The sequence below is a fragment of the Squalius cephalus genome, assembly GCF_949319135.1.
Source record: "Squalius cephalus genome assembly, chromosome: 6".
NCBI classification, from domain to species: Eukaryota; Metazoa; Chordata; class Actinopteri; order Cypriniformes; family Leuciscidae; genus Squalius; species Squalius cephalus.
Window position 1 is genome coordinate 46,486,085 of NC_137127.1, and position 15,461 is coordinate 46,501,545.

Genomic DNA, 15,461 nt, shown 5'->3' on the forward strand with positions numbered 1-15,461 from the left:
GGTTTTGCACTTTGCAGACGGTCCCTTATTCAGACTTGTCTCTCAGCCGCTTGCTTAGAGACCAATTTATATTATAAAGCTCGTTTTGAGGAAACTTGGGTTGTAGCTCGTTGTCTCCGTTACTATGATTGTAAATAGGTGTCATTTGTGTTTCAACAACGTTTAGCTCACGACTTTGAAACTGTGAATTGCCAACTTTACTGAACTCCTTGAACTAAGCACTGACAAAGCATGTCTTTATATTTGAGTCCAAGTTCAAACACTATGAACCGCTCCGCTGTTGAAGCGCAGAGCTGTCTGAAACACTGCCAGCGGGACAGGAAGTGTGTGTCCGAGCTCACAACAAGTTTTGCGAGGGAATGCGTATCTTTGCGAAGAAAGCTTTGAAAATTTTTTTTTTTTCTCCCATCCCCAATTTTGTCCACCTCCACGTCCCTTTAGGGGCTCCATGCGATTGAGTCCTCTGGAGGAAGAAAATGTTATTAGCAGGAAAATGTTATTAGCCACTAGCCACTAGCAGAACCCGTCTACGGAGAGCCTGCCCACTCCCTATTCTCTGCCACTAGCCACTAGCAAGCTGCTTGTGTTAGTACTTGCTCCAGTGTGAGAGATGTGTGATATTTGACTCTGGTTTGAATGCTGCTGACCTCGTGTGGTCGAAGCGAGAACTGCATCAGTTTTCAGCATGAATGCCCAAAGTACTGGGAAAACATTTATTTCCCCATTTGATTAATAATTTTGTACTTTCCACTAATCTGAAATGTTGTTTAAATATGCAAACGAGGCATTATATAATTAAATATGCGCTAATTTCCAGAATAGATTTTGAACATTTTTTTAAAGAAAATTCAGAGTGGGTTTTGGATCTCTTTTGATCACTTTATAATTCAGAAATGCTGTCAACAGCCAGAAATAAATAAATAAATAAATAAATCACCATGTATAAAATCAGGTTAATGATATATTAACCTCACAGAAAAAAACTCACCGCCTTTAAATATGTGTATTGAAATGGAAATCTACATATACAAATAGATAATAAACACTATTTTGGATGTTTTCTTTCCACTAATCTGAAAAAGGACAAGTTATGGAAGCAAAATCTCAAAACAGAGCAGTGGCTGAGAAACAATGGATTTGTGTTTTTCCTTACAGTTTTTTTCAAATTGCTTACACAATTTCTGAAACTATGGCTCCATTTCTTGAAACTCTACACACAAAACCACAAAACACACACAACATGCAAAACATCTGACATCTCTTGCTAAAGTAAACACTTTATTCATAACTATGTTAATTCTTCCAAAAATTGTGTTTTTGCGTAGTAACTCTACACACAATCACATCAAATGATTAGCCACACACACACACACCAAACTGCACACAGATGTGAAGAATGTAAAACATGCGAAACAATCTATATTGTATCTTGTATGTATATATATATATATATATATATATATATATATATATATATGTAGCCTATATATACACACACACTGAATATGCATACAAGCCAAGTCAGAAAGTCAACTTTATTTCTAAAGCGCTTTGTGTGTGTGTATGTGACTTACAGTATTTACACTAATTTCTTTCTTTCTCTAAACACTGAGTTTTGATTTCTAAGTGATCTATTTATGTATAAGTGTTTTGCAGATTTGGTCTGAAGATTCGGTGCATGAGTGAATAGTTACACTGAGTGAGCCTCAAGTACCACTTTTAGTGTCTAAGCAATTCGAAAGAACAGTAATTGATGTCCAAAGGATTATTGGAGCCTTTCCCAACCTAATGAATGTCCCAGACGGAGCCTGTGTTTTTCCACATATGAACCACAAGGTGGCAGTAGCTTCAAACTTAGTGTGTTGTGTGAGTTGCCCTTGAAAGCCCTTTTATGCCCGGTACACACTGTAAGATGTTGGGCTGTCCCTGACGAAAGATGAGCAATCGTGGAGATTTCTGTGGTCGTGGCTCCTAAACGTTGTACAGTGAGAGAGTGCTTCAAAGACGGCCGTCGTCACAGTCTTGAGACCAAAGATAGCCTGAGATCCTCAGTATGATCATCTCACAGTGTGTTTGCTGCTACGACCTACATCTACCGACTAGCCAGTAAAAATGCAACATGACATGGCGTATTGCTCAACTTGACATTGCACTAAAACTTCAAATGACTTTCCTCAAGCTCCATTTACAACACTGGCATGTCAAGTTGGCCTCTTTTCCCTAGCCATGATCTCCTGTTTCGCTTCCTCGTCCACATAAAAATCACAATTGCCAAAGTGCGATTCATCTTGCTCTATTTCAGCGCATGTTGATGATTCTTCTATATTAACTTGCGTCATAACCTGCGATTCAAGGTTTCACCATTGTACAGTCTACACATGTCGTACCCAAGTTTATCAGATCCATGTCGTACAGTGGGATTTGTAATGATCTTGTAGGATTGCCGAAATCGCAGTCTGTCGCAGGCATTTGAAAGAAAGATTCAGAGTATATATCAACGCTTAAAAACACACCAGAGTCTATGTTAAAATGGAAGGATTGTGGAAGTGGTTGTTTATTGGTGTTAAGTTTATTAGATCCATGTCGTACATCGTGAACTGGTGGTGGTTGAGGCGAGATCCCCTGATATGATTGTAAAGCGCTTTGGGTGTACAGTAGTACATATGAAAGCACTATATAAATGCCTCATTCATTCATTTGTAATGATCTTGTAGGATTGCTGAAATCACACAGTGTGTAGCAGGGATTACAGAGATTTGGAGGAAGTAGTCGATATCAATGCTTAAAAACACACCAGAGTCTATTGGGATTGTGGAAGTGGTTGTCAGACTGTGGTGATCCGAACTAAGAGCGAAAAGAGTGAAATCATGGTTTGTGGAGTTTAAGTGATTAGGGTTTCCAGATAGATCCCCCACCCTTCTCTCGGTTGCATTTGTGTTTACCCAGCAGTGTCTGGTAAGCTGCTCCGAGGACCTACCGCTCTGCAATAGACTTGCAAATCACTCCTCCCTTCTGCCACGCCATTAGCATACAGATGTTGTTAAGAAAAGGGAGAGTCGCCTCACAAAGGAGCCCTGATGTGAGAAATGCCCCTGCATTTCATTTACTGCCCGGCCTGGTCTCAATGAAAGGCTGCGAGACCTTTGGCTATTGTCCATGACCGTGTGTGACAGTGGGATGTTTCTTAGTCTTCCATGCACAAATGCAGGAACAATGAGCAAAGCAACACACAAAAGCCTTCATCTGTTCACTTGTCCTTTGTGTGTGTTTTCAGCTTGAATAATTAAAAGAGCTGTCAAGTATGCATTTTTCTTTCTTTCGAGGAGGCAGATGGAAGGAGCAGCATTCAACCGGATTGTGGAGTTGTGTTTAAAATGAATTCACATGCAACTATTTGTTATAAGCAAAGCTTGAGAAGGTTCACCGGGGTTGAGTAGAAGACAAGAAACGCAAAGGAAGGAGGCAAATGATCTTTTGTTCCCTTGAAAGTTTATTTTAAAACAATATATTATAATGAAAATGGGCATTACCATCCCATGGAATGTAAACAGTTCATTTAAATTATATATAAACAAACATGAAACGAAAGCACAACACAATATACTGTTTTCCCACTTCGAAAAAACGAAATAAATAAGTTTTAAGTTAACAAAAGGCAAAAGCGTGTCTTTTCACAAGGCAAAAGGATGAGAAACAACATCAACAATAATAACAAAACACAACCTACGGACATCAGAACTCACAGTTCATGTTATTTGCAAATGACAATTTTCGCCTCTTAAATAAAAGATAAGAGTGCAAAAGACGAAGGCCATGGTACAACTTGACTTCTTTCCGGTACATTGTTATTTTCACATTCATGTTGGCTTGCATATGAACATGTTTGACTCTTCCTTGTGGATATCTCTGACTGTTATTATGGAGAAGGACTGATACAGGACAGTGGAGTGTTTCAAAAGCACTTTAAAATGATCCTGAGATTCCAACAGTGAGACTCTGTGCAGCTGGTCTTCATTAAAGCTAAGAGATAGCTCGTGCAAAGCAGACAAATGGGCTCAAAGAAACAAACAAAAAAGCCTTATCTACATTGTTCCTTCTTCGAAATGCATACAAAACACAACTGCAAGCAATGCATAATACAAAAAAGCAATAAATAGTTGTTTTTTTTGTTTTTTAAAAAGAACTAGGTTAAACTACTCAGTAACACTGTCCGTTTAAAAATGCCTTAACTAAAGGCTACAGTATGTATGTTCAGGGAGCGGGTTAGACGTTACACTAGATGTATATACTCTAAGTTGCTCGGCTTTGGTTAGACTACAAATAGGCGTCTTGGGAAAGTTCATCCTACAGACAAAACACTGCAGAACAATTCCCGATACAAATAAACCTAAAGTGAAGTTCCCACTGCACTTTCGAACTGGGTATACAACAGTATACATTGCCAACAAAGTTCATGAACTATCACTCTTATGAGTCAAGTGCAGAGAAACATCTGCACGAGTGAGCATGCACAATATGCACAGGTAATGCGCTCTAGTCGTCTGAGACAGACAGACGGCTGAAGATGGGCAGACGCTTGCCCTCGATCCCGGGAGAGTCGCAGTCGCTCAGGCTGCTGGAGCTGGTGTAGTCGTCCTGGTCCGAGAGCGAGTCCGCAGAAGCGCTTCTCTGCAGAGCCGATGTGAGCGCGTACGCAAGGTTTCGCACGCTCTCCGAGTCGCTGATGGCGTAGAAGCTCCCGTTCGCCCCCAGATCTGTGAACGGGTGGCCGTGCTTCAGGGTCCCGGGCTCGGGGAACAGAGGAGAGAGCAGGTCGGGACTCCCTGTGGATGGAGGCGGGGATACAGACGAGGATCGGGAGAAGGCCAAGGCGTCCGGGACGGCGTGGAAACCACCGAGAGTTTGACGTTGCGAACCGAGAGTTTGGCGTTGCGAGGAGAAGCCGCTGAAGCTCACGCTCTGGCGGAGCAACTGCGGTCGCTCTCGGATGCTCTTCTCTCCGTGTGTGTGTGTGTTCTCTGAAACGCCTTGCTGCTCGTCCGCGTTGTGTATGAAGTGGCAGCGGGCGCCGTAGGGGCAGAAGCCGATGGTGTGGAAGGTGCGACACGGTTCGGTCTTGTATTTGGGATGCCGGTTGAGGCCTCGTAGCTCGTCCATGCCGTGTGCGAATTGGCATTTGGACCCGTACTTGCAGGTGCCGCTTTCCTCGTACGTCCGGCAGAGCTCCGTCTTGTAGCGAGTGGACATGGGCGCAGACTTCGGGGAGGACAGGGAGCTGGTGCTGATGTTCAGGCCGGGCGGTGGAGGAAGAGAGCTAGCCGTCGGGCTCTCGCAAGCGTTCACGTGACCCTCGATCATGCTCACGGACCGGTCCACTCTGAAGGGGATCTGGTTCAGAGAGGAGCGAGGCAGCTGATGCTTCTGCTCGCGGATCCAGGGCTGGGTGATGGCTGGCAAAGGCCACGGGTTGCTCTCGTTGCTGTTGAATTTAGAGTTGGGAAGAGTCACCGGGCACAGGGAGTGTCTGCGCTGGAATCCCACCACACGCTGTTTCTGTGTGGCATCTGTAAGGTCAATACCGCGGAAACTCTGGGAACACACAGAGAGAGACTTTAGTATACTAGTTTCAGAACTAAATGAATGAAGAAACACAAACCATTGAAGGGTATGTTCACACAAAATAATGATTTGGGTTGTCAGTTGGACCCAAAAGAACATTAGATCCCATTGACGTATATAGCATGTACAAAAAAATACTTTTTTTGGGGGGGGTTTCAACAGAAGACAGAAAGTCACCCAGCTTTGAAACAACATTGGGTAATACTTCATTTTACAGTGCCCTTGTTACATATGTTACATGTACTTACCATAGTAATAACAGTTAATTATGCATAAATACATGCAACTAACCCTCAACTGAATCCTAATCCTACCCTAACCCTATAGTAAGTACATGTAGTTGCTTAATATTACTCAGTACTTAAATATATAATTACACTGTAACAATGACACCTTAAAATAAAGTTTAACCCAACATTGCATTGAGTAAACTATGACTGAACTGTCTCTATAAAAGTGCTGTTTAAATGCTTAACTTTTAAGTTCAAGAAACAAAGTTCATATTCTTACCTTGCAAAATTCATCATCCAACTCAAGAAAGGGTGTGAGGAAATTTGACGGCATTTTCGAGATGCCTGGTTGTGATTCTCTATGTGCAGTTAAGGATCTGTTGAACTGCTCAACAACGGATGTCAAGTTCTGCTTCTGTTACAAACACACTGTTGGAATCTCATTTTATAAGCAGAAACTTCTAACCCCTCCCACCTTCTGAAGAGGCGTGTCTTAGAGTTTGGGTCACACCCCTTCAAGAGTGAGGGAAGTTTGCTTGTGTCCTGTGCAGGGCTTCACAAAAGAGCAAACTCAAACTTTAGTGCATCTCAGATGAGGTGTAAATTATTTAAAAAATGGCTGGATCTACATAAAAAAAAGTTGAGTTTACTTCTGAAATAGCTCTAAACAGGGTTATTAAGAAACTAAATTCCTTTAGGTAACCTTTTTTACAGGTTAAACATAATTTTTTTTACTTTTTTTTATTTCAGTTAGAGGCAATATTTCTCATTTTCACTTTAACTTGATATACTAAAATAACTAAGCAAAAATAAAACTGAAATAAAAATTAGTAAAACTAATAAAAATGTCAAAAACAACTAAATTACAAAAACTTAAACTAAAATAAAAACGAAATGGGAAAATATACAAATTATACTCATTCAAAATATTGATTGAAAACTAGTGCATCAATGATATTAAAATAATACTGGCTCTATGAGCATATTAAAAGTTGTTTTTCAAAGTAACCATTCGTATCAGAGCTATTGTTTTGAGAAAATAGTTTTATCAGTCTTGCATGAAATCACACCGGCCTTTAATTTGAGCCTTTATCTTACAATTCCCTGAAAAATCCTTGAACGTTTGTGTAAATATTTGAACTCAAGTCTCTCAGAAGTTAACATTGGGTTCGGTGTCTGCAACACTGAAATGAATATTAGCATCTCTCCTCTATATGTTGAATTCAGCTGTAAATGACTCCTAACCTGAGGCCATTTTCACTTCCGTCATTATGTCATTGCGTGACACCTCATCATACTTGATGGGGCAAATCGAGTGGGCAATCGTAGCCCAAAATCGCCCTCACAGGGGTGGGAGTCTCTGGGAAACCCTCGAGGGGAACGAAAACGAGGCAGTGTCATAATTCATTACAGAGATCCAAGACCGTTCAGCTGCATTAAACCGATTAGTCATCTGTACATAATAGTCCATTATCACCAATTTTGCGTCAATGATTTCCTGCTGCAAGATTTAGTGTGAAGATTATACAGCGGCTTGTTGATAACCGGACTGTTGTGTTGTTTGACTTTCTGATGGCAGGATCAGAATTGCAATCTAAGTAAATGTTGTGTCTTAAACATGCATAAAAGAAGACATTTTGAAGATTGTCTGTGCAATGAAAGTCAATTGGGGTCCAGTGCTGTTTTGGACCCCATTAACTTTCATTGTAAGGTTTTGATAACCTCTTCTTTTGACAGATATGAACATATCGAATATTGAAATCTGTTATGCATGAACATTTACATATGTAAAGGAGTTGTCTTGTGTTTCTAGTTTGACATTTCTGGTAGTTTTACCTTCTTTATCATTCTTGCAGTTTCATTGGACAATGAAAAGAAACCACGAGCAGTTCTCACCACATCAACTCTTGTGAAACAAGACACTTCAAATATTAGTATGGTCAAAAGACAGCTCTGTTCCTTTAACACACAATGAAGTCTTATCAGAGTGGAGCGTCAACACCTCATACAATCCTGCTATGAGCACTCGTTCTTTTGTGACTGATAAAGACAGCAACAGTTATTTGGGCATGGATATGCACAACTGAAAGCAAAGGTTTTATTTGTTTCCAACACAGTGCGAGTGAGCCAGATTAAAGCCTATTGTCTTTGTACAAAATACTACACTAGGCTTTGAAAGCACTGTTTTAGATATCAGACACTAATGCAACATTCTCTTGTGTCTTTTATTCTGAACTCAAACTCTCAGTGTGTGTGCCGATTTAATTGCAGGTATTGTGCACAGCAGGCTTGAATAACTTCTTTTGAGACTCGTGTCAAAAGGCAAAATAGGGAAGATGGAGGAGATTGCACAACGATGGCCTTTTCGCAAGAAAAGAAGCTTAGAAAAGGACAATTATACCACATAAAGGCCTTCTGGAAACCTGGGACTGGTGTTGTGCTCCTTGGTGAGAAATGCTGGCCTGGTCAGAATAGAGATCATGCACATCTGTTGACTATATATATAAATCTGAAGCAGCACAACTGTTTTCAACACTGATAATAATCATAAATGTTTCTTGAGCAGCAACTCATCATATTAGAGTGATTTCTGAAGGATCATGTGACACTGAAGACTGGAGTAATGATGCTGAAAATTCAGCTTTGATCACAGGAATAAATTACACTTTACTATATATTCACATAGAAAACAGCTGTTTTAAATTGTAATAATATTTAGCAATATTACTGATTTTACTGTTTTCCATAAATGCAGCCTTGTTGGGAAGAAGAGACTTTTGAACAGTTGTGTATATATTTCCTTTGAATTAGTTGTTATCGTATAGGCAAAGCTGTGAATGAAACTGTGGCAGTGAGTGTGAGCTGAGTGAATGTACAAAGGCGTTTGTGAAACTGATCTCAGACAGAAGGGTAAAATCTGCTCATTTTTTGATCTTAGACAGGAAGGAATGTGAAAGTCGCTGGTCTACTTGTAGACGTCTTACATAACGCAGAAAAACAAGTGGGTTATCAGCAGCCGTTTAGGAGGTTAAACTGTAGATGTGAGGTTTGACCAGCTCTCTCTCTCTCTCTCTCTCTCTGCTTTAACCAACTGCTTCTCTGAGCCCCATTAACACTAAATGAAACTGAAGACAGACGCACCAAGTCATCGTGATAATTGTCTGTGGATGGGAACAGAAATGTGGTTCTGAAATAACATGTTTTAGGAGGCCCGTCTTGTAAACATGTCCACTGAGCTCCTCAGACGCCATTAAATGATCATTTAGATGTTCAGAGACGTGTCACAGTCTTCACTCTGAATATTACTATGAATATTTATCAAGTTGGGGTTTTTCAGAAAGTCAGTAAGGCATGTTCTGTACCTAACGTCTACAAAAAAAGGTTATTGTTCATTGAACACTATATGAGGTAAGTTGTCACAACGGAATCAGGCTTATGGCTTATGAAAACTGTAAGTAGTAACACAGCACAAAATGTTTTAAAAAGAGTAGATATTTTGAACTAATATTATTTGTGAATAGAAGTGCACTTATATTTTTTAAAATAGGCCTACTGTACTTGCAGATATCATGTTAATGAAATAAGGCCACTTAAAGAGAGCAGACTTGTACTAAAATGCAACATCATCATTGCAAATGATGTGAATGATTGTGAAATTACATACAAATATGACTGCAATTAATTGCATATACATTTAAACTAATAGATTTTAATTTAATTGTAAATAACATGCAATGAAGTGTCCGATAACATTACATTCATTTCACACTCAAGTACATTCTTTGAAAGTACATTACATCCATAATAATTAGCCTAAGTAAGTGTGCTTTTTTTCACAAGGGGTGTTTGAGTAAAAACACGTATCTTGTGACAACTTGCCCCGATCTCCACAGTAGCAAACTGCTATTTAAAACGAACCGAATGTTGTTGTTCACATGCATCAGTTCATAAGCAGTTACTGAATATGCCAAACAGCTTGTTGACAAATCTCAGCAGTAGTTTCTCTCATACATATTTGAACGAAGAACATTATACGTGAATTGCACGTTGGAGGTCAAAAGCAGCCAATGCTCATTTTCAGATAGCTTGTTGTAACATGTCTTCCTGTTCGTCAGCATGCGTTCCCATCAGAAGAGGAGTTTCCTTCCCCCTCAGACTCTCTCTGGGCTTTACTGCCGCTGGCTTCACCCCCTCTGGAAACGGACCGACCTGCTTTGTGTTTTCTCCACAAGGGCCCTTTTGTTGCAGGCCTCCATATGCCAGACAAGGGACTCAAAGACCGGTTCCCCGGCTCTGGCCGTAAACACGTCTGGCCTGGAGTGGGGGAAGGTTACTCTTTCTGTGCTGGTGTGAATGGGGTGTGGGTCAGTTATAGGTCCAGTCGTTGCTAAATCAATACGAGGGTCTATAGAAGCGGCCCTATGTGAGTGTATACGTCCTCTGTCCTGAACACAGTTCCCACACACACACTTTCACTCTGACCACTGGGACATTGATTCAGCGGAGAGTCTCGCTGCACACAGACTCAGAGACCACGAGAAGACCCTAATATTTTGGCATACACCAATGTTAAAATTCAGCCCCATATCGATAAGCCAATAGTAGTTATTAAATTAAGAAATATGGTATTATAATAATATGATACATTTAAATTACCTTTGCCGTAATCTAACGATCACAAAGTTAATAATCTTCAAAACATCAATAATTTAATAACACTATTAAATGAAATTTTTAGTGAATCTCAACAATACATTATGTTGTGAAAATGCATTTAAAATTATTTATTTGTTTTTAGTTTTATTTACAAAAATAGTATAGAATTTTGATATTTTAACATAATAAAAAAAAAATTATATATACAGAATTATTATGTTACAATATTATCGTTCTATACTATTTTTGTAAAACTGTTTTGTAAAAATGTTGTAGAATTTTAATATTATAACATAATTAAATAAATAATAAATAATATACATATGTATTATTTTATATTAATTAACTAATTATACACACACACACATATATATATATATATATATATATATAATATAATATTCTACAATATTACAATATCAAATAGTATAAAATGTTTATATTGTAACAATAATTAATTAATTAATATACAGTGATACATAATATATCTGATTTATTTTTTATTTATTACGTTACAATAATACAATTCTAGATAACTTTTTGTACAACAACATAATAATTATAATTATATATATATTTCAGCTGTTAACTAATATGGTACATATACATTGTGCATCCCTATACTGATATTTAATAGCAAATAACAAATATTGACTTTAAGCTAAAAAGTCGATAGATGAATATAAAACCAATAACTCTGGGGGGAAAAACACTCTTGTAAAATATTTCAGAATATTCATTGTGTTTCATAATCAATTTTTGAGAAGTCCTGCTACACACTCAGTATTCATCACTCACACAATAACAAGTCTTTCCTGGTTGTCCCATTAGAAAGTGACTGTAATCCCGCCAAATAAAAGGCATCTCAAGCCATCTGGGGTTTGACTGGCTCCACACATATGCAAATGTGAGTGTGTGTGTGTGTGTGTGTGTAGCTGCAAGCACTGATGGCTCTTCTTTACACACATTTCCTGAGCTTCCTCTTACCTGCCCATTCACACCCTCTTTATTTCCACCAGCACATTTCCATGTGTGAAGTGACTGAACGACCGGGAACGCTTCAGTGTTTACAGATGAGCGGCTCATTGTTGAGTGGAGAGCCAGCGTGTCTTTGCTAACTCCTCTAAACTGTAACTTTTAGCAGCATCGGCGAGGGATGTGAACTAATGTTACTCTAAGAAAGCAACAGTAGCTCTGCTGAAAGGCCCAAAGTTGGAATCAAATCTGAAAGAGTTGGGGATTATGATTAATAATGTCTTATAAGGGTTTTATTAGAAGAAGCACTGTTTTGGAACCAGACATATTTTATTTTTCAGTATGTAATCAGTTTAAAGTGAAATGCAGTTTGAACACACTAAAGAAAGGTCACATGACGCTGATGCAGGAGTTGCTATGGGAGAAAGTTGCAGCTGGTCAGGATGGTCCGTGTGGAGGAGTGAAAGGTGGAGTTAGTACGCAGGACAGAATCCAGACAAAAGATCCAGCAAACCCCCTTTTATCCTTCCCCTGCGCTCGGCACATTATCCTTTCTTCTCCTTTGTTTTCAGCTGGCTGTAACCCACTGATGCCCGAAATCCCTGCATGGATGTTGAGCGAGATGCTGGGAAGTGTCCAGGATTCTCTTGGGATTTCCTACACGGTTAGTGTGAATCCTCACTGACTTCATGGACCTTCCAGTGCAATGGAATGTCAAACTACAAAAGACACAAATATCAACAGCAATCTACAAATAATCTAATAAAACATTACTTGAAATGTCACATTATATAGCTCAAATAACTGTGTTTCTTATTTAAAATCCATAAAAGTTTTAATAACTCTGTGGGAGATTCCCATAAGATTTTACGTCTGAATTATGTTGTTAACTTCTGGATATACAGCCATTTCTCGCCGTGCAAATGCAAATATTTCACAAAAGTGCATTTTAAAAATGTTTATTGTGTATTAAATATTAGGAAGCATCAGTGTTTAATGTCTGACTCAGACTCCAGTTATGCATCCCTTATGTGCTATAAATACATACATACATACAGACACTACCGCGGGTCAGTATGATTGTTTTTTTTTTTATGATTGTTTTTTTTTTTATGATTTTTTTTCTTTTATTGCAAACAATAATGAAGTTACAAACAAAATGTAACAATACAATATAGACATAAGAGTACTACACCAAACAATAAACATGTACACTAGACAAAAGACATATCTTGATATGACATAACATTTAACAACAGATATAGAGGCTGAGAATTATTGCATACAGGTTGACTGTAGATATGAATGAAATGACAGGAATGAAATGGCGGGGTTTAATGAGTGTGTGGAGATGGTCGTGTGTTAGTTTGTGTGTGTGTGGGAGTATATAAGGAGAAATGCAGGGTTGTTGTTTGGCTGGGAATATGGAAGCAGGATCACCTAGGAGGGTTACAGAGAAGAAGAAAAAAAAAAATTTTTTTTTGATTGATTGGCTGACTGAATAAACAAACTGCCTGGGCACCCATGCATAGCCACATTGCCGTCCCGGGCGTCATCTGATCCCCAGGCCCCCAGCACACATCCCCCCCCCCCCCCACGAACAACCACATCCCGACCCCAGAACCATCACCCAAACCGCCACTCTTGTCCTATGTATGAGTATGAATGGCTAAATTATGACCTTTCTCTAATGTAATGCATTAAAAGAAGTGGTCAAGCAGGATGAATATCTGCCCAGATTTCCCCCCGCATGATGCACTCGACCTGTGTATTAGTGGATATACTAATCCCACCTCTGGGATGTGTGAAATAAAAGAAATGAGGTGTGCAGTAAAATACCTGCTGAGGCATCTGCATGCACCCCTCATTCACCCTAGTCTGTTTTGTTGTTCTTGTTATTATTGGACGTATAGTGTGTGCAACCTAATGTGTAGAGCATTTAAAGGGATAGTGTATATATCTATGACTTGGACGTGGCTGTGTATAAGAGGTAAAAACTATATAAATACTGTTCGTTTTCTCACACAAACCGCTCGTTTCGTGCCTTGGGCCATCAATGTGTACTTACGATGGGGAATTGTTTAATTTGGACGATGGGGAATTGTTTAATTTGGGCTCTGTGTATGCTCTTTGAGACAGTGACCATAGACCTGCATTAAATGGCTGACAGACAAGAACGGTTTGACCTAAAAATATCAAAATTGAAACTACTGCGGAAAAAAAGACACCTACATCTTGGATGCCCTTGAGGTAAGCTAAAACATACCAAAATTTAATTTCAAAGTGAACTATCCCTTTAAAAGAGAGTAAGGCGTGTTGTGTGCTACCAGGATAGGGTGTGTGTGTGCCCGCATTAGGAGGGCGCACCATGGGGGCCCAGAGCCACAGATACCCCACGGGACCGACCAACACCAGACCCACATGACAACCCGATCAGACCGGGCCGTCCGAGCCACCCATTTGGCCCAGGCAGAATAGGGATGAGTAGAGAGAAGTCGAGAGAGAGGGAGAGGGGAGGGAAAATGAATAAAGTTATTAGGAAGGAAAAAAAAATAATTAGAAAAGGGGGGAGGGAGATTTTATTTAAATGTAACTAATGATAATAAAAATAATAATAATAATAATACTAATAATAAAAGTGAAAATAATAATAATTGTTCCAGCTACCATCCTCCGCCCTAGTGTTTGTGGCTATTTACATGTGGATGCAGAGGAATATGTGGATCTAAACTTGTGACTTGGATCTCAGGTGCCGAGGGTCATGACTGTAAGTGATGAAGGGTGACCAAGGGGAGGGTGTATCTCGAGTACTGATTAAGTTTGGAGTTTGTCTATTGAATCTGATAACAGGTTTTTCCAATGCGTGATATGTATTTTTTCCTTGATTTCCAGTTCATGAGGATTGTTTTCTTGGCGATAATCAGTGCAGTGTTTTGTTGCATAATGTGCTTAAATTGTCAGTATGATTTCTTATAAATGAAATTAAACTTTTATTCTGCAAGGATTCATTAAATTGATCAAAAGTGACTGTAAATGCATTTATAATGTTACAAGATGTTTCTGTTTCAAATAAATACTGGTCTTTCTATTAATCAAAAAATCCTGAATGATAAAATGTATCACTGTTTCCACAGAAATATGAAGCAGCACAACGGGTTTCATCATGGATAAATGTTTCTTGATCATAAAATCATCATAATATGCTGATTTCTGAAGGATCATGAGACTGGAGTAATGATGCTGAACATTCAGCTTTGATCACTGGAATAAATGACATTTTACTATATATTCACATAGACAACAGTTATTTTAAATTCTAATAATTTTTCACAATATTACAGATTTTGCTGTGTTTTAGATCAAATAAATGCAGGTGAGCAGAAGAGTCTTCTTTCAAAAACATTAAAAAATCATATGGTGACACCAACATTTTGAGGATATTCTTTAAAAAAATGACCTTTTGTGCTCCACGGGGAAAAGTCATTCGTGTTCGGCTGAGTAATCGATGACAGAATTTGCATTTTTGTGTGAACTATCCCTTTAAGTAAAGTGAATGTTAACTAACAAAAACATGTTTATCACAAACAGATCCACCCCTCTTCACTCTTGGACACTGAGGCAGTTGTGCTCTTATTTAAGGGTTGTGACTGATATGATGACATGAGAATGATTTCCAGCATAAAGATTTAGTTGAAGTTACTCTCTCCTGTTCAGATGTTGACAGAGACACAGAGAAACACAATTAGCCATTTGGTGAGATAGACACAATGATCCCAATGCCAAAACTGGAATCCCAGAAGCCGATCTTGTTTTATGTCTCTGGCCATCTGCTGCACACGAGGAGCAGTGTAATAAGGTGTCGTCAGTAACGCACACACACACGCACACACACACACACACACACACACACACACACACACAGAGAGAGTCTGTTGGAGGTGTTTTTTGTGCTGTTAAAGTCTCTCTTGACAGCTGGTACAG

General features: G+C 39.0%; 1 protein-coding gene across 1 annotated transcript; it reads right to left on the reverse strand.

The window, feature by feature from the left end:
• Nucleotides 1–4,157: 4,157 nt before the first annotated feature.
• On the reverse strand, nucleotides 4,158–6,265 carry LOC307160634 (mRNA decay activator protein ZFP36L1). Its single transcript, XM_079874826.1, has 2 exons — nucleotides 6,130–6,265; nucleotides 4,158–5,589 (listed from the first exon to the last, which is right to left on the reverse strand). Exons 1-2 carry the CDS (start codon nucleotides 6,181–6,183, stop codon nucleotides 4,534–4,536), a joined length of 1,110 nt encoding a protein of 369 aa, XP_079730952.1. The 5' UTR covers nucleotides 6,184–6,265; the 3' UTR covers nucleotides 4,158–4,533.
• Between the last annotated feature and the right edge of the window lie 9,196 nt (nucleotides 6,266–15,461).

Coding starts and splice junctions, on each gene's coding strand:
- LOC307160634 (XM_079874826.1), bottom strand. CDS start 6,183: ATGCCGTCAAATTTCCTCACACCCTTTCTTGAGTTGGATGATGAATTT. Junction 5,590..6,129: donor TGGATGATGAATTTTGCAAG/GTAAGAATATGA, acceptor GTGTGTTCCCAG/AGTTTCCGCGGTATTGACCT.